The sequence below is a fragment of the Falco biarmicus genome, chromosome 1, assembly GCF_023638135.1.
Source record: "Falco biarmicus isolate bFalBia1 chromosome 1, bFalBia1.pri, whole genome shotgun sequence".
In the NCBI taxonomy this organism is placed as follows: Eukaryota; Metazoa; Chordata; class Aves; order Falconiformes; family Falconidae; genus Falco; species Falco biarmicus.
This window is the reverse complement of record NC_079288.1, coordinates 32,472,064-32,496,186: the sequence shown is the minus strand read 5'-3', so window position 1 is coordinate 32,496,186 and position 24,123 is coordinate 32,472,064. Positions and strand designations below refer to the sequence as shown.

At 47.0% G+C, this 24,123-nt stretch overlaps 2 protein-coding genes across 7 annotated transcripts in view; one reads left to right on the top strand and one right to left on the bottom strand.

The window, feature by feature from the left end:
* Positions 1 to 16,042, top strand: part of HECTD4 (HECT domain E3 ubiquitin protein ligase 4) — a 77,852-nt gene extending 61,810 nt beyond the window's left edge. For all 5 annotated transcript variants that reach the window (XM_056329848.1, XM_056329838.1, XM_056329860.1 and 2 more), the window contains 15 exons: positions 961 to 1,168; positions 2,003 to 2,226; positions 2,308 to 2,459; positions 2,668 to 2,774; positions 3,679 to 3,802; positions 4,587 to 4,777; positions 5,404 to 5,550; positions 6,725 to 6,844; positions 6,980 to 7,135; positions 9,031 to 9,134; positions 10,106 to 10,327; positions 10,772 to 10,938; positions 11,392 to 11,587; positions 12,386 to 12,608; positions 13,045 to 16,042. In XM_056329848.1, coding sequence (XP_056185823.1) covers positions 961 to 1,168; positions 2,003 to 2,226; positions 2,308 to 2,459; positions 2,668 to 2,774; positions 3,679 to 3,802; positions 4,587 to 4,777; positions 5,404 to 5,550; positions 6,725 to 6,844; positions 6,980 to 7,135; positions 9,031 to 9,134; positions 10,106 to 10,327; positions 10,772 to 10,938; positions 11,392 to 11,587; positions 12,386 to 12,608; positions 13,045 to 13,181 — 2,478 coding nt within the window. In that variant the 3' untranslated portion in view covers positions 13,182 to 16,042. The remainder of the gene's footprint in view (positions 1 to 960; positions 1,169 to 2,002; positions 2,227 to 2,307; positions 2,460 to 2,667; positions 2,775 to 3,678; positions 3,803 to 4,586; positions 4,778 to 5,403; positions 5,551 to 6,724; positions 6,845 to 6,979; positions 7,136 to 9,030; positions 9,135 to 10,105; positions 10,328 to 10,771; positions 10,939 to 11,391; positions 11,588 to 12,385; positions 12,609 to 13,044) is intronic.
* Positions 16,043 to 18,869: 2,827 nt separating this feature from the next.
* Positions 18,870 to 23,523, bottom strand: LOC130143838 (TRAF-type zinc finger domain-containing protein 1-like). 2 transcript variants are annotated; one of them, XM_056326732.1, is made up of 3 exons: positions 23,421 to 23,523; positions 21,945 to 22,221; positions 18,870 to 21,086 (listed from the first exon to the last, which is right to left on the bottom strand). In XM_056326732.1, exons 1-3 carry the CDS (start codon positions 23,454 to 23,456, stop codon positions 21,007 to 21,009), a joined length of 393 nt encoding a protein of 130 aa, XP_056182707.1. In that variant the 5' UTR covers positions 23,457 to 23,523; the 3' UTR covers positions 18,870 to 21,006. The 2 variants fall into 2 exon arrangements, with proteins under 2 accessions (XP_056182707.1, XP_056182706.1); XM_056326731.1 differs by lacking the exon at positions 18,870 to 21,086 and having other exon boundaries at positions 21,770 to 22,221.
* Between the last annotated feature and the right edge of the window lie 600 nt (positions 23,524 to 24,123).

The window sequence follows — 24,123 nt, the reverse complement described above, 5'->3', positions numbered from 1 at the left end:
CTTTGGTTTGACCCTCAAAGCAATTATTTAATGTTTAAGGACTGTATTTTCATGTTTTAAACCATCTACAGATCTCTCTATTAAGTTACTTTAGAAGAGATGATAAATTTTGCTGATGTCTGGTTCCAAATCAATTCCTAAAAGCTTTGTGGGTGGTTGTCATTAATGCCACATCGCTCCAGGTTTTTGGCTAGGCACAAGAACCCTTCCTCTCACACTAACTGCATACTGCAGATTTATCAGCAGCTTGCAAAAGCCATTTCTGATAGCATGTGAATGTAGAGACGGATTTTTGCATAGTCTGAGATTGTATCAGTTGCCCTTGTAGAGGAAAATCAGCTTATTCAGATAGAAGAACTTCTGTTGCTATTCTTAAGCTACTAATTGACGTGAAGACACTAGAGCTGAAATAAACCACAAAGCGTGTACAGAAAGCTGTCAGTGTATTCACATTGAAACCTACTCCAAGTCTGTAGTTGCTCCAATAATGATGCATAGTGGTTATTCTTGGAATCAAAGGAAGTTATTGTTCCTGTTCCCAGTTTATGTAGCTGAGACTTCAAGGCCTGTGCTAATTTAGATATATTTTTCTAAATGGAGAATCGAAGCAAGGACAGCAGAGTGGCAAATACTGACAGGTTACCTATTTGAAACTTTCAGCTTCCTATCTGATATTTCTTAGGGCTGTCTCCAAGCTAAGAAATGGAATAGCTGATTGAGAGCTGTTCCTGATTAACTCACAGCATGGTGATTTCAGTGGCCAGATGTTCTTAGAAGGGATGTTTTCTAGGCTGAACCTGAATTCTGGTATCAAATTATTGAAACAGAAGAATGCTGGAAGAGATGCAACAGTGATTATCTACGTGGGGAGGGGAGAAAGCTTAAGACCCAAATTCATAATAAATGGAAGTTAATTTGTTTTGTCAGAATTCCTGTTAACTAATTTCTCTGTTTGTACAGATAAGGTCAAGAGCTAAAATAGAGAAAATCCGAGCCAGTCTGTTTAATAGTAGTGACCTCATTGGTTTGTCAAGTCTGGATGGTGAAGATGAACTGATGGAAATGTCAACTGAAGAGATTTTAACTGTTTCTACTGTAAATCAGAGTTTATTTGACACACAAGGGAGCCCAGCACTAGAAGATTATTTCAATGATAAGTCAATAAAAGGTATGTGGTTTTCATATTGGCAAATATCTCGCTGGTACTGTGCATTTTTGGGGGGACATACAGGGGTCAGATTTTCCTTGCTGGGGTAAATTTAACATGACTTACTGATGGGTGATGGACAACTGCTAGCGGGGGTGATTCCAAAACAAGTTTACTCCCTCTCATCAGTTGGCAAGCAGCTATTAATAATCTGAACATTGCTTAACTGCTGTTAGCTCAGTTAATGAAACGGTCAAAAAAGCTCAAAACCACAAACCCCCACAAAAAACTCGCCACCATCCCAAGAAACTACTGACGTTCTTAGTGACTTTTGTTTTTATGAAGATAGCTGCTTCACCACTGTTAAGACACGGTGTAATTTTTAGAGTAGAAACTGTTCGAGTGGAGCAGTTAGTAATTTATATTCTCAAACAAGGTGAAAGCTATACAGACCCTAATACACCTAGAATGGGCCAGAATCCTCAGTCAGGGCACTGGGGAGGATAATACTTGGAGGAAGTTCAGTTGAATTGATAGGTGTCGATGCGTACCTACACAATGTAATTTTTGTACTAGTATCATAAATAATCTACCTTTTTCATTACCAGTGCAGTCACTGAAACAATAATCACAATATATGGCCAAAATAGGAGAAAACATTCAATTTAAATCTCTCTCATAAATGGGGTATTAGAATGCAGAAAGGTCAGGTCTGCTAGTAGAATTCTTCTAAGTGATTTTCTGTCTTGGAGCACGTGGCCTGTGATGCAACGCTTCAGCTGGATCCAGGATGTCTTTTCATGTTTCAAATCGTGGTATTTTGTACTGTATTGGGTTTTGGTTTTTTTTAATTAGGTGAGAAATTGGTCCCAGGTGCTCGGGAAGTCCTCACAGAAATATTTAAAAGCTGTGTCCATTCTGAGCAAATGCTGAGCCTCACTCCAGCGAAACCCATTAAGGTTGCTGATATGTATCTTAGTAAAGAGCAGATAAATTCTCAAACTCCTGGAAACCTCCTTCATGTGTTCTTCACAAACGTCCGTCCTCCAAAGAAGGTGTTAGAGGACCAGCTTACTCAGGTAGTGCTTTGAAAACTATTTTCAGCATCATCTTGTGTAACTTGAAAGCACTGGGTAATTATTCGCTTCTTATGTTGGAAGATTTTAAGGAAGTATGGTGTGCCCAAGCCGAAATTTGACAAGAGCAAGTACAACAAGGCGGGCAAAGAACAGCATCCAGTGAAAGTTGTGAGCACCAAGCGCCCAGTTACTAAACCACCTACAAAGGAAAAGTCCATGCTCAACAGTGTCAGGTTGGTGTCTTCACCTTTTGACAGCTGCAAAACATTTGATTTTTCTCTTCAGGAATCCAGATTTTTATTCTCCCTCCCTCTGTATTTCCGTCTACTGATTGGGAGGAGAAAATGCAATTTTGAGATTATAGAAGACCTTCAAGGAATGTTTTGGTTTCTTGAAGAAACAAAAGAAAACCTGCATCCTAACACATACTTTATCCCTTAGCCGAACAGCCTTAAGTGAGAAGAAACCTACTGTAAAGCCAAAATCTCCTGAAAAGAGCAAACCTGAAGAGAAGGACCCTGAAAAGTCTCCCACCAAGAAGCAGGAAGGTAGTAGCAGTATAGAATGTTTCTGAAGTACTGTATCACAGAAAAGAAATGCGCTTTTTTTTTTTGTATTGGCATGCTTATATGATGTCATGATCGATTGGTTTGTCTTTGTTTTTAATGAGGATAACTTAATTTTTTTTAAATAGTGATTTTAAAAGCTACTTGTATTTGTATATCTATAAATCTGGAGTCATCAATGTAAGTGAGAACAAACCACGCTCGTGTAATTTGTGCAACAGTGTGCATAAGCCATGTGAATACACTGGGTAGAGAACTGACTTCTTAAGAGGTATAGTTTCAAGGCTTTTTTCATACAGTGGGGACTTAGAATACTGTGGGCTTGAACTAGATGGTTTTAAATTGTATTTTTCAGCTTGTCACTTCTTAATTTTCCTATGTAAGAGGAAAATTGGACAAAGCTACAGATGCCTTATAACTACTCTACCCATGGAGGAGACGGCACAGCCATGCCACGACAGGGGTTGGTTAGACAAGGGTCTTGTTGATATTTCTTTCTCTAGTCAGGTGGAAGAGTAACTAGACAGGGACTTGGACTCTGCTTTTCACTGTAGGAAACGCCAGGTTAGTTCAGAAGAGGAGAATTCCAGCTTTCAGCCACCTGCGGATCTTTGATACCTGCTCAGACACATTTGGTGAAACTATGCCAGGGGACAGCTGTGGGGTTTGTGTCCTTTAGAGGAAAGAATGAGTGCCGTTTACTGAAAGCCAGATTGGACCTAGAGAATATGATGTTTAGAACTACTTGAGAAACAAGTCGTGGTGGGATGGGTAGGACCAGGAGAAAGCTGGCGGGTAGCCACCTCATACACTGACATTTTGCTGTGTGGTACGTAGACTTTAGAGTAAGTCATTAACTATTTGGTGGTCATATCTTTGCTGTCAGTTCCTGAGGAGAAGTATTTGACACTGGATGGATTTCACAGATTTGTGGTTGACCGATCTAAACAGGATATCCGTAGTGTGTGGAGAGCTATTCTGTCCTGTGGATATGATCTGCATTTTGAAAGGTAAATTTATCAAATCTTTTTGTAAAGGTGATGCTGATGGATTGTGCTCACTTTAAAAAAAACTGGATCCTAAGTGTTTCTGCTCCAAGTTGCATTAACCAGTGTGTTAGTAACATGCAAGCTTCTACCCATGGCTGTGAGGCCTGTAGAGAAAGTTCTTGGTTATTTTATTAAAACGTGCTTTAAAGAGTCACTGTGCTGTCAAAATGCAGGTTCCTGACTTCCATGTACACAACATAGCTGACAAAATCATGTGCCATACTGTCCTTTATGGCTTCCAAACTGTATAATAAGTTGGCCTGATAAGAGTTGTCCATCCGTCTGGCTGTCTCTGGCTTCCTTCCACAAGAGCTTTCTATTCTGTGCACCGGCTAATTGTTTAAACTGGCAGTGTTGTTACTGGCTCAGTAGTAGAGGGAATGGTTACTTCCTTGTTAGTATTGTACAGGAAGAAAGTCTGCTAAATGAATCTTCCTTATCTCCCTGTGTCAAGCCACAAACCAATTGCCACATCCCCTACCCCTATATCTGCTTCAGGGCGTAAGGAAGACAGTGCAGTAAGCAAGCTTAATCGGCAGTTCCTTTTTTTCTTATTATTTAATAACAGTGAGGCAAGGTAGATGATAAATCAGTTCTTCTCAAACTGGATTTTTTGCAATGAAACAGCTCTGCTTAAAAAAGGGGGAAAGAAGTGGAACAAGCTACCTGGAGTTGTGCTCAACATGCTCTTAGTAAGCAGCATTGCGCTTAAGTTTCAACAGGTCTTATGCCTTTTACGTTTCAGGTGTGCCTGCATTGATGCACGACATGCTCAAAAAGCATCCCGGAAATGGACACTGGAAATGGATGTAGCTCTTGTCCAGTATATTAACAGGCTTTGTCGTCACCTTGCAATTACACCAGCACGACTCCATCCTCATGAAGTTTATTTGGATCCAGCTGATGCAGCAGACCCCAGAATTTCCTGTCTGTTGAGTATGTACAGATTGTTTGCGTAAAGACTTTCTTCAGTGGAGGAGCTGGGTGGTGCTCCTGAACACCCTGGCTGTCGCCTAGGTAGTTGGGACGTTCCTTTAGAGGTTGCAGATTGGAACCTCTGTGGGTTGGGGGGAGCACTGAGTGTAGGTCTCCTCCCTCCTTGGGTGGGCTTGAGCACCGCGGTGCCTTTGGCAGCGTTGTAAGAAGTGCGCTGCAACTGTTCCCTGCTCTCTGAGTGTACCTCCTACATGAGGCTGGAGCAGGGAGGCATCTGGTGAGTTTGGCTTGCAGGGGGAAGGTTGAATTTCGATTCTGGTCCTAGGCAGACTTCAGTTGCCTAAAATGTGTTCGAAGCTCTAAATTCCTTGAAGAGGGTCTCCAGATAATGCAAATACAGTGATGATGAAAGATACTGGGCTCGGACACCCAGAGACTCGAGATCCAGGAAGGAACATCACAGATTAAGGCTGTTCTTGCATCTTGGGCCCTCTTGTTGATGCACAGGGATCAGGAATGGCTGATTTAGAAGGCAGCTTGTGTGTCTCCTGGACTGAATGCACTAGGAAGGTGGACTTGGCAGTAGATAGGGATTTATCTCTCTGACTGGAGGTTTCCCACCACAGATGTTCCCGTTGAAAGCCTACGCCTACGGTTTGCACTGCTTCAGTCTCTCAATACAACGTTGGAGACGTTTTTCTTGCCACTGGTGGAGCTTCGGCAGACTGAGATGTATGCTAGTAGCATTGCTGCGCTGCTGCAGGAGGCCAAAGGTCAGTTTCTGGAGGAATGTGGTTGTGCCCTGAAAGGGTGTGCTATGCACCACATGACATTTTGTAATACATTTTGTCAAAGATATCAATATGTGTATACATGTGACAGAAAGAGAACATGGAGGGGAGAGGGAAAGCGAGTTAGCGAGTGGCTCGGTGTGCTAAGAAAGGCTTATTGGCTTCATTCTCAGCCTGATAAGCTGGCACACGGTCTGAGGTGACAGCCAAAACCAGCATTAACCCAAGGCTGCTTCTCAGTGTGGGAGTTTTTCCTTGTTGTTGGTTTGTTTTTAAGGGTGAGGGGGATTATTCTTGCAAGTAGTTAAAAGATGCTGTGCACCTTTCTTGACTGTGGAGGGAGCTGGCCCATCTTCTGTTTGCAGGTGGCTTTCAAATGTGCCTTTATCTTCTTGGGGGTATCCATAAATTAAAATTCTTTGTTAGTCAACAAGCAGCAGATCAGGTGAAAGTCCCAGGACACGTTGGCATCCTCGTTGTCGAGGATTCTACACTTCTAGAATACACTAGAGTGTATTCTACACTTCTAGTTGTAGAATAAGAGAGATCAAGAAAATACTTACCGTGCATCAGCATTTAAAATCGGCATTTACACGCCTTCATTAGACAGCAAACAAACCCAAGATTTAGGTCATTACATGTCTCAAACTTGTTTTCTTCTGAAGAAGATACAGAATCCACCAAAGGTCCCAGTGTGTGTAAGTAGGCTTTAATATTGGCCCAACTAGGAAAAATACTTGTAAACCCAATATGGGGAAGTGAGGAATGTTCAGAGATTTATCTTTATAGAGCCCGTATTTCTGGTGCAATGTGACAGCCCTATTTTTTATCATGTTTTCTTGCCTTTAGCATTACTGTCAAAACACCTCAGATTTCTGAAAGCTATTTGGCAAGGTGTTTCTGATTTGCAGAGATTCTGGTGGAGTTGCTAGGATCTATTTATATAACACTGGAATTGCGTTCATCAGCGTTCTAACCCAACTCACTTCTTCCAGTACACATTAGTAACAAGTACTTCAAAAAGAAAAAAGTGGATTAGCTGTGTCTTACCTACCTAATGAAGGTGAAATTATGATTTTACCACTGCTCATTAGAGAATTTCAGAAAATAAGAATGTAGAAGGACAGATTAACTATATTGAAATGTGTTTCTTCAGGTTTAATCTTCTATGACACAAAAGTAACTGTGATGAACAGAGTGCTGAATGCCACTGTCCAAAGAACTGCTGATCATGCAGCCCCAGAAATCACCCTGGATCCCTTGGAAATTGTTGGAGGTAGGGAAAACATTTATCCTTCTAAAATCCATTTTAATCCCTTGCAGCAAGCTGGATCTGTTCTAACCAGGCTCAGATGCTTACTAATGCAAAATACTATGGGGATATTTTTTTTTCCCTCTTGTTTTTAAATAGGGGAGATCCGTTCTTCAGAAAACTCCTATTTCTGTCAGGCAGCAAGACAGCTGGCCTGTGTGCCATCCTCGCAGCTCTGTGTGAAACTCGCCAGCGGTGGAGACCCTACATACGCTTTCAACATTCGGTTCACAGGGGAGGAGGTTCATGGAACAAGTAAGTTGGGATTGCAGTTACCGGCGTGGGTGACACGGGGTACAGTCATGAGAACTTACTCCAGGTGAAATGCAAGTTTTCACGAGAATGGGGCTCACGTTAACTCGCAGGAGCACTGTGACCTTTGTGGTGGTTGTCGTTTTGCAGATGGAAAAGAATGAAGCTTCCAGGAATGAAGCAAGCCAGATGGTTAATTTTCCTATTTTAGCTAATACAGCAGGAATCATGTGTGCCTGGGCGTGTGACTTTGCTAACTGGAGCAAGTAAATAAAGTAATAATAAGTGGTTTGAAGCATGGGGAGAGCTTTTAGTAAGAGTATCTCTTTAGGTTGCTTTGGTGCTCAGCTGTGGTAAACCCAGACTGTGCTGGTAACAAAGATTATTTTTTAAGTACTCTGTTGTTAGTAATGAGCCGGATAATGCTGCTGTGGTTTTTGTTGTTGAAGTGATGTGAGATTGTATAGCCAATATTTTAAGACACCATTCAGTACTAGTGTAGGATACATTGCCAAACTTAGCTGTCAAGGAATACGCAAGCGTTAACAACCAAAAATGGTTGTACCCAGGCGAGGTGGTTTTGAGGATTGTTTTCAACTTGGCATCAGAAGTACGAACTTCAGCTTGTCTCAGCCAAGCTGAAGAGACAGTGAGTCCAGTAAGGGTTTTGTTGCTTTAAAAGCGGTCCTTAATTTTTGCAGTAAACGGTATTAAATTTGCATGTGTCTCATTTTTGTGAGATGATGTGCAGTATTTCTTGTAATGGTTTTCATAATTTTAACGTGGTGGTTAAAAGAACAAACAATTAACTGTCCTAGTTTTACCTAACCAGTACAGAGACACTCCTCATGACATAGGAGTACTGCTTCTCAACAGAAAGTGTTGAGCAATAATCTCACTGTATTAAACAAGATTATTATGCCTTCTCTTCTCTTGATGCTATATTTTAATTTGTGAGGCTTTATTTTCTAAGACCTTCTTTACGTGGATGCTTCCCAGCCCTTTCTGGATACTGACTTTCTTTGGGGGTGCTGGCTCCCTTGGATGTGATATGGGTTGCGTGTACTCCAGGAAGAGACTTGATTTAAGCAAGAGCTGAGAAAATGTTGCTTTGCAGATCTGTTGAATAATTGATGGGGCATCAAGGCAAGTATCGACGGTGTGGCAAAGAAGAAAATTGATCGCTGCTATCTAAATTCATGCAGTCTCTGCATACTGCCTGTAGCAGGTCCTTTTTGGAAATTCGTGGGGGTATATGGAGTTAGGGAGGAAAAGCCCCAAATGCACTTCTAATATTGCCAACTAGTGTCATCTATCACATTGCATAAAAGGAAATGTCAGTGTGCACCTATTAGCTCCTTGATGCCTTCTCTCAAGGGGAATTTTTTTCTTTTTAAGGTCTGAGGTGGTTATTGACAGTATCTGTAGAGAGAGAAATGTTACGGCCCCAGCTCAGCGTCTGTAATGATTTCTGATGCGTGGCCTCACTGCTTTTAGCTGTGGAAACGCTCCATTGGTATGAAGACAGCACCATTCATCTTCTAATCAAGTAACGAATTCCATTTGCAGGCCAACTGGTGTAACAAATGTTTGTGCTAGTCTTACCCGTAGTGTGCTGGAAGACAAAGCAGCATTTAAGAATTCAGCAGGAAGCAATTCAGTGAATATTTTTTGCATGTAATTACACTATTTAAATGTGGACTCGCACATGAATAGCAAGCTGGCGTGGCTGGCATCTACCCCACCCTGGTTTAAGCTGCACATCTGTGCAGTCAGAGAGGTTGAGTGTGTAACCGAAGGCGTGAAACGCTGTTTCAAGGAGAACGGCAAATTCTGGATTAGAAGGCAGCGGTGACAAGCCTCAGGGGGCATTTCATGATTTTGCTTCTCTCTTTCAGGTGGATCTTTCCGTCACTTCCTTTGGCAAGTGTGTAAGGAGTTACAGAGCTCCTCGCTCTCCCTTCTCCTGTTGTGCCCAAGCTCTGCGGTCAATAAGAATAAGGTGTGATATCTCAACGCAAGGAATGAAGTTGCTTTTCTCTTTTTGAATGCGTGTGTTTGAACAGGAGTAGAACATGTTCAGTTAGTGATACAGAGAGAAGCCGCAGATCAGTGGCCCCAGTTAGCACGTCTAACCGGGCAGGTCTCAGGTGCCTGATGGAACTGAAAATGCCTGCTGAGGAATCCCTGCTGCGCTTCACATGGTGCTGCAGGTACTTGAGGAAGCAGCCAAGTAGTCGGGACCGCAGAACGCAGCAAAATTAAGACTCCTGGTCAAAGCTTCCTTAGAGTGAATCTGGTTCAGTTGTCTGATTGAGAGGTTGTCGGTGCCAAGGTAATGAAGTCACCTTCTGCTGGTATTACTCCAGGAATGTCCCCAGGAAAGTCAATCACATTGCTAGTAGAAGACGACACTCCATCTGTGCTATTTAATGTGTATTTACTGCCCTCCTATTTTGTGCAGTAGATGTATTGTAGAAACAAGGTAAAGCTTATGGCCCAAAGAATTTACGGTAGCTGAGCTACAGTTCCTTCCTAGGAATATTCACAAGGCAGGAAAACAGGACGTGTCCCTCAACTTACGACCAACTACACGGCAAACCTGGCCTTGCGTATCCACACTGTATTTCAGAAAGCTCCCGCAACTGAACGTCTGAGATGTTGAATGGACAATACAAATACAGCCAAGTCCTGTAAATGCTGATTAAGAGAGCTTTTAAAAGCGGGGCTCTCAAGGAAACCGGTGTTATATTGCTTTCAATCATTAACTGTTAAGATAATGTGCTGTAATATCGCAGTATAATGTATACAGGCTCCGTGCCATGCTTAAGTAAATCCTGTTGTAGCCATCTAAACAGTATTCACCGTGTTCAAATCATTTTTTTCACAAGCCTGTTGACTTATGGCCCTGCAGGGTATGCATCGGTCATTAAACACTGAGTTGTGTGCTCTGTTCTTTTTTTTTTTCTAAAGGGGAAGTACATTTTGACGCCCAGCCCTATAACCTACGCAGAGGAGCAGTTATTCCATTTCTTTGGGCAGCTCTTGGGTATCGCAATTCGAGCAGATGTTCCTCTGCCACTTGACCTCCTGCCCTCCTTTTGGAAGACCCTGGTAGGAGAGCCACTGGATCCTGACATAGATCTCCAGGAAGCTGACATCCTCACCTACAACTATGTCAAAAAATTTGAAAATGTAAGTAACTTTCTTTCTCTTCCCTCTGTTTTTCAGGGTTTCCTTCAGAAGCCCGTTGTTGTAGTAGCAGGTGACTTTCCCGGCTGCCCCAAATGGTAGTGGTTGGCTCCACAGCCGGCAGGTGGTTTTCATCTGAGCGGGGTCGTGAAGTGGTTTGACTCATTTTGGGTGCAGGGTTTTACCTGCTGATGGCTGGAAAAGCTGCTCGGTCTCCTCTGCTGCCAGGCACAGTGGAATTCAGGTTTCTGAAACGATTCCTGGAACGTGACAGTGCTAAACCAGAAAAGAACCCACCAGAGCCGTTACTGGCTTCCACTGCCCGTGCTGTCTGCAGGGGATAGAACGGGGGCGCTTGGCACGGTGTGGTGGTGCCGTAAAGGTGTCACAAGCGTAACGCGGCACAACGTGCCGGCCGCCAGGTACGAGCCTTGTGTTTGGTGACAGATCAATGACGAGACAGAACTGGAAGCTCTGTGTGCAGAAATTGCTTCTCAGCACCTGGCGACAGAGAGCCCTGACTGCCCGAACAAGCCGTGCTGCAAGTTCACCTACCTGACCATGACCGGGGAAGAAGTGGAGCTTTGTCCCAGGGGCAGGCACATTCCAGTGGGGTAAGTAACAGCTGCCCGGGCAGGCCCTGGCACTGGGCTACATGGGAAAGAAGCATTTCTGGAAGAGTTTTCCAAGCAGCAGGCTCTCCAGAGATAGTTTTGTAACAAGCTGAAGGCTGGAACAATCTGGGAAAGCTTGACATTTGTTGGCAGAATCACTGGTGCTATTTAGTGCCTTTTGTTTGGTGCGGCGTGGTGCTTGTCAGCTGCCTGCGGGCTGCAGCAGAGCCCTTGTGAGGCTGGTGAGAAACGGGCCGGGCTGAGGGGAGGGGAGGAGGCTGGGCACAGAGGAAGTAAATTGGGAAGCATCGGGGAAAAAAAGGGCTTAATGCTCCCTCCTGCTTACTCAGAAGCAGAATCTCCCCGTAAAGCCCTTCTGTATGTGGCGGTGTGGGACAGGGCACGAGGGCTCTTACGCGCTCTCCTTTTTGTCCTGGATCTCTGCCCTTGCAGGTGGGAGAACAAGGACGTGTACGCGACAGCGATCCGCAGCTTGAGGATGCGTGAGCTGCAGACGCCGGAGTGCATGACTGCAGTGCGTGCTGGCCTTGGGTCCATCATTCCCCTGCAGCTCCTGACTACGCTGACCCCTCTAGAGATGGAGCTGAGGACGTGCGGGCTTCCCTACATTAACCTGGAGTTCCTCAAGGTGCAGAGAACTGCAAACCCACCTGTCTGACACAGGGAGGGGATGGGGCCCTCCCATGGGGAAGGCGCTGGGAAGACTCTTCCCCCTTGCAATATCGCCAGGACTTCCCATGTGCAAGTACTTGGGCACCCCCCTTTGCCCCCCAGGAAGTGTTGTAAGATTTCACTGGATTCAGGAAATAATAGGAGTGGGACGACTTCTAGAGAGGAGTAATGGATTTACCTTTTACCATCCAGTTTTAAATCTATCTCTGTGTTAATCGATCTCTATTCGATATTTGCCACTTAAGCTAAGGGCTGAAAGAGCCGTCGCCCTTACTTTGAATTGCAGGTAGTTTCTGAAAACCTAAAATTAATCTGTAACAGCCACCTTCTCATCCTAAATGCTTTCATATCATTACCATAAGAATTATGCCATAAAAAGAACTGTTCTTTTGTGCCAGAAGTTGTAGAATATTCTCAGCTGTGGGCGTTACCGTGGTTTTGTGCGTTCCTTGAACAGCAGCAGCACTGAAGTGCCCCGGTCCTGCGTCTCAAACAAAACAGGGCTGGGCATTCCCTGTGCTGCCGGGGAACGCGCTGGAACGAGCCCGTTACAGAAGCTGATGGGCTAAAAAGATTCAAACCTGCGTATATCGGCACTCTGCTGCGGCTGGAGTTCCTCATGACTTGGGAAAGGCAGGAGAACAGGGGGAGAGGTGTAGGTCCCCTCCCCTTCTGTCCTCTTACGGTCTAAGGGGGGAAGATTTGCGACGGGAGAAGAAAGCAGCCGTGGACATTCTGCTTTTTCTTCCCTTAGGCACACACCATGTACCAGGTGGGCTTGATGGAGACTGATCAGCACATTGAGTTTTTCTGGAGCGCGCTGGAGATGTTCACTCAGGAGGAGCTCTGCAAGTTCATCAAGTTCGCCTGTAACCAGGAGCGAATCCCCTTCACGTGCCCGTGCAAAGACGGGGGTCCCGACACTGCCCACGTCCCGCCGTACCCCATGAAAATCGCACCCCCCGACGGAGCTGCAGGTATGTTCCCCGCTGTCTCCAAAGGCCAAGGAAACCAATTCTGTTCTCAGTGTGGTTTGAGCTTTCAGCTCCCACCCACCCACAATGAAAAGTGTATTTAACGCCCAAAGAATGACGAAAGAGAGGCAGGTCCTTGTGGCTGTAAATAAGAGAGAACTTCTTTTTAAACCTGTAAAACTAAAATTTCAAATCAACGGAAAGCGTTGCCCTCTGGAGACGCTGAGAGGCTTTGCATGGTATTTCTCTCAATGCTTTTAAAATGATGGGACTGCCGGAGAGGCACGGCAGTGCTCCGGGTTCAGGCCAGACGTGACAGGCAGGGATTTTATTTTGGTGCTTCTCAGCAGGTAGAGGCGCGGGGGCAGAAGGCTGGCGGGCAGTCCGGTGAGAAGCGGCAGGCGCGTCACAGACCCCTCTGGCACTTCTTCCCCCGCAGGTTCTCCAGACTCTCGGTACATCCGCGTTGAAACGTGCATGTTCATGATCAAACTTCCTCAGTACTCCTCGCTGGACATCATGCTGGAAAAGCTCCGCTACGCCATCCACTACCGGGAGGATCCGCTCAGCGGCTGAGCGGGAGAAGGGGATGCCCAGAGGTGACTGGATTGTTCTGTGACTCTGCTGACGCTGGAAACCCTTCGATTCACCTAAAAATACCTCCTGTAACACTGTGTGATGAGCTGGAGGTTAATTTATTTTCTGAACTCTTGTTCCCGTTACAATAATTACTGGAAGACTTACATTTTGTATTTGTAGACTTTGTGGTGGACTGGTTATTTTGCTGCCTTGTTTGTGGAATATTTGTAGGATAGTTTAGTAAGGACCAGTTTGTGTATAATTTAATTTTGAAAAACCTTTAAACATGTACATTTCTAATTTTGTAATTTAGAACGATATTACCCATGCGAACACAACAACAGCGAGGGCGTTCTGAGTTGGGGGTGGCGCGGAGGTGAAGGCTGGTGGATCGCTCTCCCCTGAAACATTTTTGAGTACAAAAACGGAGAGAATCGGGGGCGGGGAGGGAATCGCTGCGGGGCACCTGCAGGAGCGGAGTGCGGCACCTCTTCTGTCATAGGCAGAGAGCGTGCGGAATTTCTGGCACTTGAGTTTTGGAGCAGGAGGTAGGCTGCCACACTGCATGGTTACGTTTCCACCGTTTTCTTGTAACTTTTTTTTTTTTTTGAAATTATAAGCAAGCACACGGGTAGCTGCCGCAATTAATTTGGGGTTTCAGCTAGACACTTTTGATTAGGAAGATTTATAACTGATAGAACAGTGAAAGGGCCGTAATTCAGTTGGGTTCTCGCCCTAGATGTTCTTGAATGTCTGCTTTGCTTAGTAACAAAATAATTTATTGTAATTAAAATATTAGCAGAACCAAAATGGCTTCTCTCTGTCCGGTGTAAGATACCACAGTCCAAATGTATAATCTGTGACTCTATCCTATTTCTGAAGAAGCTTTCAGAATAATCGGTGTGCGGTTAAACACCTGTAACTCACTTTTTGTACTCAAAAATGATCTTCGAAGAGCAAATTATCCTGGAGATGTGATGCCCGCAAGGAGGACGAGGTGGGGGGGAGGCACAAAGTCACTTGTTTGAAGATAAAGCTTCTATTTTGTACGGAGAGATAATAGCAGACTATGGAGAGAGAACAATTCTCTGAAGTTTAACTTTTGTATGTTGTGAAATACGTTCTGGGGTGGTTTCAGAACAACCTGTCGCCACGTGGCAGCTTCCTTTACTGGTGTCTGAGCGGTTGCCCCGCACCGGGCGCATTCGGAAGCGCGGCATTGCTGCGGTCATTGCCTCGAAGTGACACTACCAGGAACTCCCTGTGTGGGAAAGGACCGGAGAGAGCACAGGGAAATCGCCGCTGCGCTGCGCGGCTCGGTACTACGTGAGAGTTAAGTGCCGGTACTGAGCTACAAGCTTGTTATTTTTCCTTCCAGTGTGCTTAGCGCACGCGGAGCACACGTAAAGGTCTGTGGCGGGGGAGGGGGTGACTGTACTTTAAGGTTGGTATTCGGTGTCTCTTTAGAAGATGGCATACACTGATTTGGCTTGTTGGTGGTCATGGGAATTCAAAAAGCTGTATTTATTGTATATTCTTGTGAATATTGGCAACGATGAGTGTGTGGTACTTGGAAGATAAAATGTGAGTAAGAGAGAAAAGCCTACACAAGTGTGTATATTCTTGTTCTGTGAGCGAATGGGAAAAACAAAAATAAATGTGTGTTCAACAGTTGTAGAGCTAGTTGTTGGCATCCAGAGCCTGCAGCTCCTGCCGTTAGGGAAGCTGTGTTATTACCCGTCTGTCGCGTATTGCCCTTTCCAAGGGCCGGATACAGAATATTCAGAAGAATATTTACTCTTGGGTCTTGTCCATTTCCTGGTAGAAGCGTACCTGTAGCTGAGAAACCACTCGGAGTAAGCGCAAACACACGCGGAGCTGACGGAGACCAAGGGGAAAACTAAGCCGAAGGCGCGGCTGGGAGCCGCTTTGTTCCCGTCTGGGATGCGTGTTCCCAGGCAAGTGCCACAGGGAAGCGCGAAGGAGGTCGGTGGAAGTTTGTGGCGCTGGTGTTGCTGCCAGCAATGCGCTTGGGGGTTGTTCCTGGCCCGTGGATGGCGCGTTTGGTTTGGGTTTCACGCCCCCGTTCCAAGGCCTCGGCGCCTTGGGTGGACTTGCTCCCAGGGGCCGGAGAGCTGGGAATGGCGGTGTTCTCCAAGGCCGGGAGTACGGCTGTGAGTCAGAAAATGCTGCTAATGTCCGTCTTCTTCCAGAGAGCACGTCCGAGTGGGACATATCTGCGTCTTGGCCCTGAAAGGCGTGCTGTAAAGTTACTCAATACATATTTATTACAATGAATTATTTATGATTACAAATAACACAAACTTTGAGTCGATGCTGTTTACACCTCGCTGTGTAAATGAAGCTTCTTATCCTGGAGGAATGTCACACCGGTAAATACCCTTCACCGGCTGGTTTGCTCGGAGGGATGGTCTGAGCCCTGCAAGAGGAGGAGCTGGGGCGGGGAGGGCACTGGCTTTTTGTTGCGTTGGTTGGTCAGTTGTTTGGGTTTTTTTTAATGCCCCTAGAAAGGAAGCGCTGCAGCGGTTCGCCTGTAGCTCAAATGGCCTTTTAATTAAAGCTTTTCTAATCATCATGACTTCCTTGTGCTTTACATGACTTACATGACTTGACATTGTCTGTAATCGGCTTGTTTGTCAAAGAGATTGGTTTGTGATTATTTCTTTTTTTTTTTTTTAAACTATCTATTCATTCAGAATGTAAAATTATACTAAACAATGGCAGAACGCTGGAGCTGGCTTGGTGTGTGTCCGTCTCGGTACCGTTCGCAGCATTAACCTGTTAAGTGCTCTTGGCCATGGAGTGTAACTTGCATAAAGGAGATTCTTGACATCCCTTGAGATGTATCGTGTCCTTCTTTGGGGCTGGAAAGAATTAACTCCTGGGCTGCTGCAGCTGCGCTGGTGCAGGGGAACGGAGCTGCTGGAAACAACGCTGCAGACTGTCTGCTTTTGAATCCCGCTTTTGGGGGTTAATACCCTTGTATTTACTTGGCAGAGAAATTAAATATTTTGTACCAAATGGAGAGCAAGCACAATGCTAACATCTCTCTTGATGGAGAGAGCCCGGGATTTCTCATGCCTGAGGAATAATGCCGCTAAGCCACGCTGTCAGCTCGTGTTCATCCTAGCGATTCCTGAGCCAAGGCATCCCGCTCCCTTCCACAGCCCAGGAGAGCCAGCTTAGCTTCCCTTCTTGCCGTAGCAGTTTTCCCCAGGAAACTTCCCAGCGCAAGGTTGGTTGCGACCTGGTTTTAAATCTTTCTTCTGCTTCGCTTGTATAAATAGAGGCTTACATTTGGTGGAAGCGTCCGTCAAATGTCTTTGTTTTAGAAGCAGGATCACCTCGGCCGCTGTGCGTGAGCCTTCCATGGGCCAGTGCCAGCAGCAGGGACAAGGCCTCTGGGAACAGCCCTGCCCTAGGAGGGGGATTGGCTGATTAGCCCTGCTCATGCCACCTGCTGTGCCCGGTTCATTAGGTACCCATGGTCATTCTCCAAGGCCTGCCTGCTCCAGCTGTTACCTTCCCCATTCCCGAAGCACAGGGTGAATAACTGCACTCCTGAAGGGAATTAGCAAAGGCTTCAAGCCGGTGCCAGCAGCAGGACACCAATGAACGAGGCCCGTGGCCCGTCATTCTGGGCTCTCGCGAGCCCTGGGCTGGGAACTTGCCTGCAGATAATGTTTGCGATCTCACATCACTTCAGCAAATAGGTTTGTACCTCACCGTGTTTGGAGAAAACATTTACCTCTATTTATAATGTGAACTTTTGCATACTACATGAGTCTATACTACTAACGAGTGTCCCCAGGGGCAGCCCCGGCTCAGAGCTTATCCCCGGCTGCCGCCATCCCCCTCTCCATGTCCTGGGCACACAGGTGACCCCCAAGGACACGCGGCAGAGGTGCAGACTCCCCATCCCCACGAGGTGCCGGTGGCTTTGCTGGGCCGGGCCCTGGGGGGGTTCAGCTGCCAGGGCTGCGGCGGTGCCCCAGCGCCAGCCCGGCACCTTCCCACTGGCCTCCATCCCGCATCCCGCTGCGCCTCGGGCGTGCTCCAGCTGCTGGCCAAGGAGGCTGGCCTCCCGCAAGCGGGGGGCTCCAGACACCCCTCTGCGGCACACGGCTCTGGGGGGCCTCACTCTGCTCGAGACTGAGTGGCACAAGGGGCTCAAAGCTCAGGGGGTCAGAAATGCTGCGTCAGGGGGTATCGCAAAGAGCCAGCACAGAAACACAGCCCAGGGGGGTTTCAGGGTCACGGGGGGGGCCGCTGGCGTGGGGTGCTACTGGTATAGATCATAGGAGTGAAAACCTGTCGCATACTTGAACACCCTAAAAGTACCTGTATATATCGTGATCACTGCCTGTAGCCGCCTATGCCTATAGCCAGCTGTAACTATAACTGCCTGTAAGGATCTGAATTTGTAGAAACTCAATGACATGGCAATAGAGGAATTCTCTTACGCTAAAATAAATAACTTATTTATTTGTAAATAAAAATACAGAAACTTAACGACATGACAATATAGGAATGTTCTTATGCTAAAAGAAATAACTTCTACTTCATGGAATTGGTCCACAGAGGGCCGAACATTGCTTATTGGTTGCTGGGTCCGTCCCCCTGTGGCTGTGAAGCTGCCTGGCTCCTGGTCATCAGCTAAAGGGAAAGGGAGAAAGAACAAGTGAAAATGCTGTTCGCAAAGAGTCCCTGAGCAGAAGCGACTGATAAGAGCCTCTCTGGTGCAGGAAGGGCTGTAACATCAGCTCATGCTCCTGGCCCAAGCACCAAGAGGAGCAGCTGGGCAGGCGCTGCCCTCTCTTCCCAGCCAGCCCCGCTCAGGATGAGCCCAGCGTGCAGCGAGCCCACAGTGTGTCAGCCCTCAGCGCTTCATGCCGCCCGTGCGCCGGCAGAGCCCAGCGCTGCCTGCCAAGCGCTCCGCAACGGAGGCGTCCCGTTGTGCACCCGATGCGGGAGCGACGCCACGCGCTCTGCTCTGCCTGGCTGCCTCACCTCTGGCTCCAGCGCCTCCAGCCATATGGAGCAGCCCGTGTTTTCTCCTTCGCTGCTGGTGCTGTCAAGGATGGAGAGGGATGCTTTCAGAGGAAGCCAGCCCACCCACGTCAGCGCTCTCACTGCTAACTGAGCACAGGTCCTTCACACCAGGGAGACTTTGCGGGGGCTGTGAGGAAGCTTCTCCTGAGCCCTGACCCACTTCTTTTGGAGCAGAACCACCAGATTGTACTCAAAGAGCAGAGAGGAAAGCTCAGGTGAGAGCGCTGCCTTGGACAGGGACCAAGGCGCTCTGCGACACTGTCTCCCAGGGACCCTTTTGCCCGTTCTACTTGGCTATAAAAGTCTACCTTTGCTGTTTGACACGCGGATAAGCACCAGCCACGTTACATGGAGTGACACCCTTTCAGCTGCAGGCACACATGAGGGCACCCAGGTTTGCAGCGCAAGGGGACAAGGCGGAGGACTGAAATGCATTTGTCACTGCCGCCGCTGCTGGGTCGCTGCCGCCTGAAGACGCGAGTGCGCCAGGCTGAGGCTGCGCCCCTGCTCCCAGCAGAGCAAAACTTGTTCCTGCAGCGCCGCCGGCCCCTCACCCTTCGGGGCAGCCCCGGCGCGGCTGCCTGGAACGGAAGGCAGAGGTGTTACCTTGGCTGGCTCGGAGAGTATCTCAACGGGCTGGATGTGAGGGGTTCTGAGCGGGAGCGCTTGGCAGGCCTCTGAGGGGATGGTGAGGCACCTTCACGTCCACACGCCCCTCTCTTCCTTGCTCTGCCCCTCTTGCCAGCCGCCTTCTTTCTGGCCTTGCCTCTGGAGGTGGGAGCGGGCAGCCGTCTCTTTGGCACCTGGGCCTCTTCAGCAGGAGGTCCAGGCTCCTGCTTCATGCAGCGACCTGTGCACCAAGGAGAAACATCTCCTGAGATGACACAAACACAGCGCTTCACAGGAACAGTCAATGCAGCCGGAGAGATTCAAGACCATTCAGGTAACAAAAGTAGAGCCAACTGCCATTCCAGCAGCGTACAGCTTTGTAACCAAGATCTTTGAGGATACTGAGTTCTAAGGATTTCATCTTTCTTGCATAAAACTAGACCAATGGTGGAGGATTGAAGATTTTAAAATTCTGGAGACAGAACAGGGTAACAACATCTACTCAGCTTGGAACGCCCAGTGTTCCTGCAACGTAAAGGAAAACCGTGTGTGTGTCAGTCTGTGTTTTGCCCATACCTTGACACTTGCTTCGTGTCCAGGGCAGCTCTGGTGATTCTTCTCTCTGCCTTTTGGCTTCAGGAGGCATCGAGTCCCCAGCAGCAGGGTGCACCACACAGTCGAGCTAAAGCAAAACAGATGTTTGACTGTTTCCATGACAGTTCATTCAGACTTATCCCCATAAAAGCACTGCAGAGCATCCCCCCTCAGCAAGGTGAAGGTTAGTAGGGAACTGTTTGTTCGGAAGAGGTAGGTATCGTTTGCTGACATGTGCATTTGCTCTTACCCAGAGCTTGGGAAGAATGACTGGCTATCACAGGACCTGAGCAAAACTGGACCTGAACCTGTCCTGCTGAACAGAACCACCCCGTAGCTGGGGCCTTGCCGCCAGCCAGCCAACAACCCTACCTGCTCCTGTTCATGCTTGTGCCTCTCACACCTACACATGACCCTGCAAAGCCAGTGCCAAGCATGGGGAAAGCAGCCCTAGAGTCCTGTCAGGGTAGTTCTGATCAGGTTCCTGCTAGCCGCCTGGTACAAGTGGCATCTTAAAAACCAAATCTAAAGAAAAAAATCAGGTTAAAAGTAATTTCCAAGTCATGCTGCCCACAGAAGTGCCCCTCTTGGCTATCCTTGTTGTAACGTCATGTTTTCCTGCTGGTTAATTATGTCGAGGAATAACAAGACGAGACGACAGAAACCCACAAAACAAAAATAGGAACCAGAAAGGAAAGCATCTGTTATCTTTGTGAGATAAAGTCGTCCTCCACCAGCCAGCTGTCATAGGAGGTGGATGGGACTTCTTCGTGACAGCACAACTATTTAACAGGTGATAAGCTATAAAATTTTATCAGATCTCATTTCTATTCATACTGACTTTACTATCACCTAGGACAGGAAAGGCCCAGAAGAACCAACCAGCAAAACACAACGTCACTAGTTAGGACTGTAAGAATGCAAAAGAGCCGTGAAAGAGAAAATGAGCGAGCGTAGCGTTTTCCTAGCTTCTCTGTCCTAGCAGCGAAGCCCAGAGGACTGCCTCTTCCCCGGGCACCCCCCTCCCCGACTCTGCTCTTTAGGTGTACGGAAGCATTAAAGCACCAAGCGGTCTAGTTGGTACCTGTCCAGTGTTCTTGAACAGCAGTAACAGCTTCAGCAGCACCAAGACCTGGTGTTCTTTCCATAGCAGAAATACCAGGCAGCAATATCGAGAAGCGTCTGAATCCCCTGCTGAGCGCTGTGCGGCACTCAGCACTTCATAAACCCACCGCTCCTCGCTTAGGCTGAGCTCCCGATAGAGTCACGTCCTTAACCTTTCTCTCTCTCTCTTCACGTCTACCCTGCGAGACATTTCTCCATCTCCTAGATGGACAGCCTGCGTTGTCTCCTTCCCCTCTTACCTACACAGGTTACACGCCTCTGCTCCTCTCCCACCTGAGCTGTGAGCCATACATCCTGGTTTCAACATCACTCGGATGTGCAAGGCAAACATTTCTGTTGTGCAATTCCAGGGCCTTTTGTTTAGTTTGCATTACGAGAGCTTTCAAAATCATTACTTGTCAGTAGGTAATACAAGGAGATACTAAACCTCATGATCCATCCGCTCACAGATGGGGTACTGCAAGTCACAACATGGGCAGGGCAGGGTGACGGGCTCATCATCTGCAAAGCAAAGCAGAGTTACATCCCCTACCAGAGAGAAGTCTGGCGCAGTTGGATCCCTACGCAACAGGCTGCTGTTCTGTGTCACAGGACGGCAACCTGAGCTCACACTAAGGCAACAGTTACTCTAGTCACACTTGCTGAATTCATTCCACATCAGCAAATCCACGCCATCCAGCGTGAGAGCAGTGTTTTGGGATCCAAGTTAAAGGCAGTGGTCTGCTAAAAAAGCCCACGACTGCCTTCAATAAATCCTTTAGCACCATTTCTCCTTTCACAACCAGCTGACGCTTCATGTCTGCCCCGCTGATAATAGTCTCAGCGATGTCCGGGACGTCACTGCAGAGATGCGCAGTGCTACAGACGTGACCCCACATCCAGATCTTACCCACCCTGCTGCTTAACCGAGGAGGAGCGCAGCTGCCGCACAACCCCAGGCAGAATGTGCCGCGAGCAAACAACTCCCGCTTTCATTGCGAAGCTCGATACTTTGAGACAAAAGAATCGGCAGTGGCCTGGGCTCTCACCCCAGGGACCTCAGCAGTCCTCTGTGTAGCTGGCTTATACCTTTGCAGTTCTGTTCCACGGGAAAATCAGCCCACTCCCAGTGGCTCTGGAGCTGTCATTACCCAGTGTTTTCCCAGAAAGAATTAAAAACCCTTGCGCTTGGATCGGCTGCCAAATGTCCAATATGAAGCTGGTTATTACTCATCTCTGCACCTCACCTCGCCTCTAATTTCTTTGTGCTGCTGAAACATTGCTTCTGCTAATGTCCTTAAGGGGTGTCCCCTACACAGCTGCTATAAATCTGCTTTTCTAGCCCCTTGGGCATTCCCCACAATGGCCCAGCATAGTTACCTGTTCCTGATTCGCTTGCACTGTACCAAAGGTCTTGCCAATATGCATCCTCATCTTCATCCGTGAAGTCAGATGGTGCACTTCCTTGGGTTTGTATCCCTTCTAGCCCACAGACCTGAGGATGTTCTTTCAGGTCTCTCACCAATATGTAGCGGTGGCAGTTCTCACACTTCTCTGTCCGTGTTCCACAGTAAAGCTCATGGTTAACCATGGCTTTCAAAGGTAGTTGTATTTCACAATAAGGGCATAGGACGAGTCGGAGAAGGCACACGAACGCCTGGAAAAAGAACAAGGGATTATTCTTCACATATGGAAGGATGAGGCAAAGGTGGAGGGAGGATCTCCATTTGCTGAAGAGCTGAGCGGTCCATTGTTTCTTTAGCCAGTTCCAAAGCTACGCTAAAGGATAGCCTGGAATAAGATAGTATGTGAGAAATGTGAAGACCAGCAGGCTGTGTAACCTGTGTAGTCATAAACACGCCAGCTGAAGCACTCCGAAGACTCAGGACATTACTTTAATATCTGTCATACTTGGACAGCAGATTCCTTCCCACTGCGCTTCTTGAAGATAGCTTTCAGGGACAGTCTCAAAACCCAGTCCTGATCCCATTGCACCGAGCACTGCTAAAAAACATCTCCGTGTGTGTTCTGCGAGGGAACAGATTTACAGCTCACTTACTACTCGGCAAGAATTGCTTGCCTATGTCCTTCACCCGCGACTGCGCGACTGAATGACGGTAAGTTGCCCTTCCAGAGGGGTTACAGAGAGATGAAAGCCCTGTTAGAATAGCAGATGCTGCAAGAATATGTCATCATTTGCTTTACAGGCAAAACTAGAACCACTACACACAAACGTGCAGGATGAAGTGCTTCCAGGGTTTTGAACTGGTCATTTCTTCACCGTTTGAAAATCCTTTGTTTGTCAGCAATAAGCAGGCTTAGGTGGCACTTGCAGAGCTGTCTGCAAGGGGGGGCCATAGGAAGGGAAGGGGCTGACATTGATTACAAGATTGCCTGTGACGGCAGCCAACTGGAGTCAGAAATTAAAAAAATCCCCGTTGATTTTACAAACTATTTTCAAAGTCTGTTGGACATTATGACTTATTAAAACTCACATAACGACTGCAGCAGTCAGAAATGCATCATGTGAAAGGAATTGAAGAAGTGGAGTTCATCATATTCTGTGTTTCTGAAACAGTGCACCATTTTTCATCTTAATCACTAACAAGGACAAAATCATCAATTACTGCAGATAACCCTTGGATATGAAGACTTGAGCAGGCTCCACTGCTTGAAGGCAGTTTCCAACCCCCTTCTCTCAGAGGGTATGAATTTAGAGAGCACGGTTCAATAAAAAAGGTGCATCAATCACAGTTTGGAGTCCAGCTTCTGGCTGACAGAAAGGCTCTGGAATCAGTGCTTAGAAGTACCATAGTGTAGCTTCAAAACATCTAACATCAATTGATGTTCACCAACCTTGTGGTCCTCCAAGTGTCGGTTTTCCATCTTCATCTGACACTTGCAGGTAACCTACAATAAACAGACCTCATTAGATTAATTGCCACAGAGGACAGCAGTTTTAGAGGAGAAGTGCGTTTCTCACCTCCATGTGCTCAGATGCAAAATGGTTCTTCATTTCCGACTTCGGGATGTATTCCTTGCAGTACTGGCACGCTGCAAGAAACCTGCTGCAGTGGACTTCATGAATTGTGAAGTTAGAGGCAGGGATATCCTTGTTGCTATAAGAAACATCACAGAGGTTACTTTGCAGAAAATACACTGACCACAGTTGCAAGCAGTTTTTCACAACACAAAAATCCTAAGAAAGCTTTTGATGAATTCATGGTTTAGAGAACCGAGGAACTAAAGAGCAAGGCAAGCCCAGCCAGGCCTCCACATTCCTTCATAGGTGGGATATTAACGCCTATAGCATGCAAAGGTCACAATGTTCACACTACTTGGAGATAAAATCAAGGTGGATGGATTTCATTATGAGAAAAGCAAATTTTGCAGCATAAGTTATCACCAGGTTCAAGGTGATGAACTAATTAATAAACTCATCTGAGAAGATCACAGTTTCTTCCTGAAACTAACCGGGCTATGAGAGGTCGAACAGTGCTCTGCTCGGAAAAACTACAGAACAGACCCTCTTGGGCCAGATTTGCTCAGTGAATGATAG

Bases quoted from the DNA above. Each gene is read 5' to 3' on its own strand.
- LOC130143838 (XM_056326731.1), bottom strand. From the start codon at position 23,456: ATGAAGATGGAAAACCGACACTTGGAGGACCACAAG. The intron at 22,222-23,420 runs GTTGGTGAACAT...TTCTTTTTCCAG, and splicing joins GACACTTGGAGGACCACAAG to GCGTTCGTGTGCCTTCTCCG.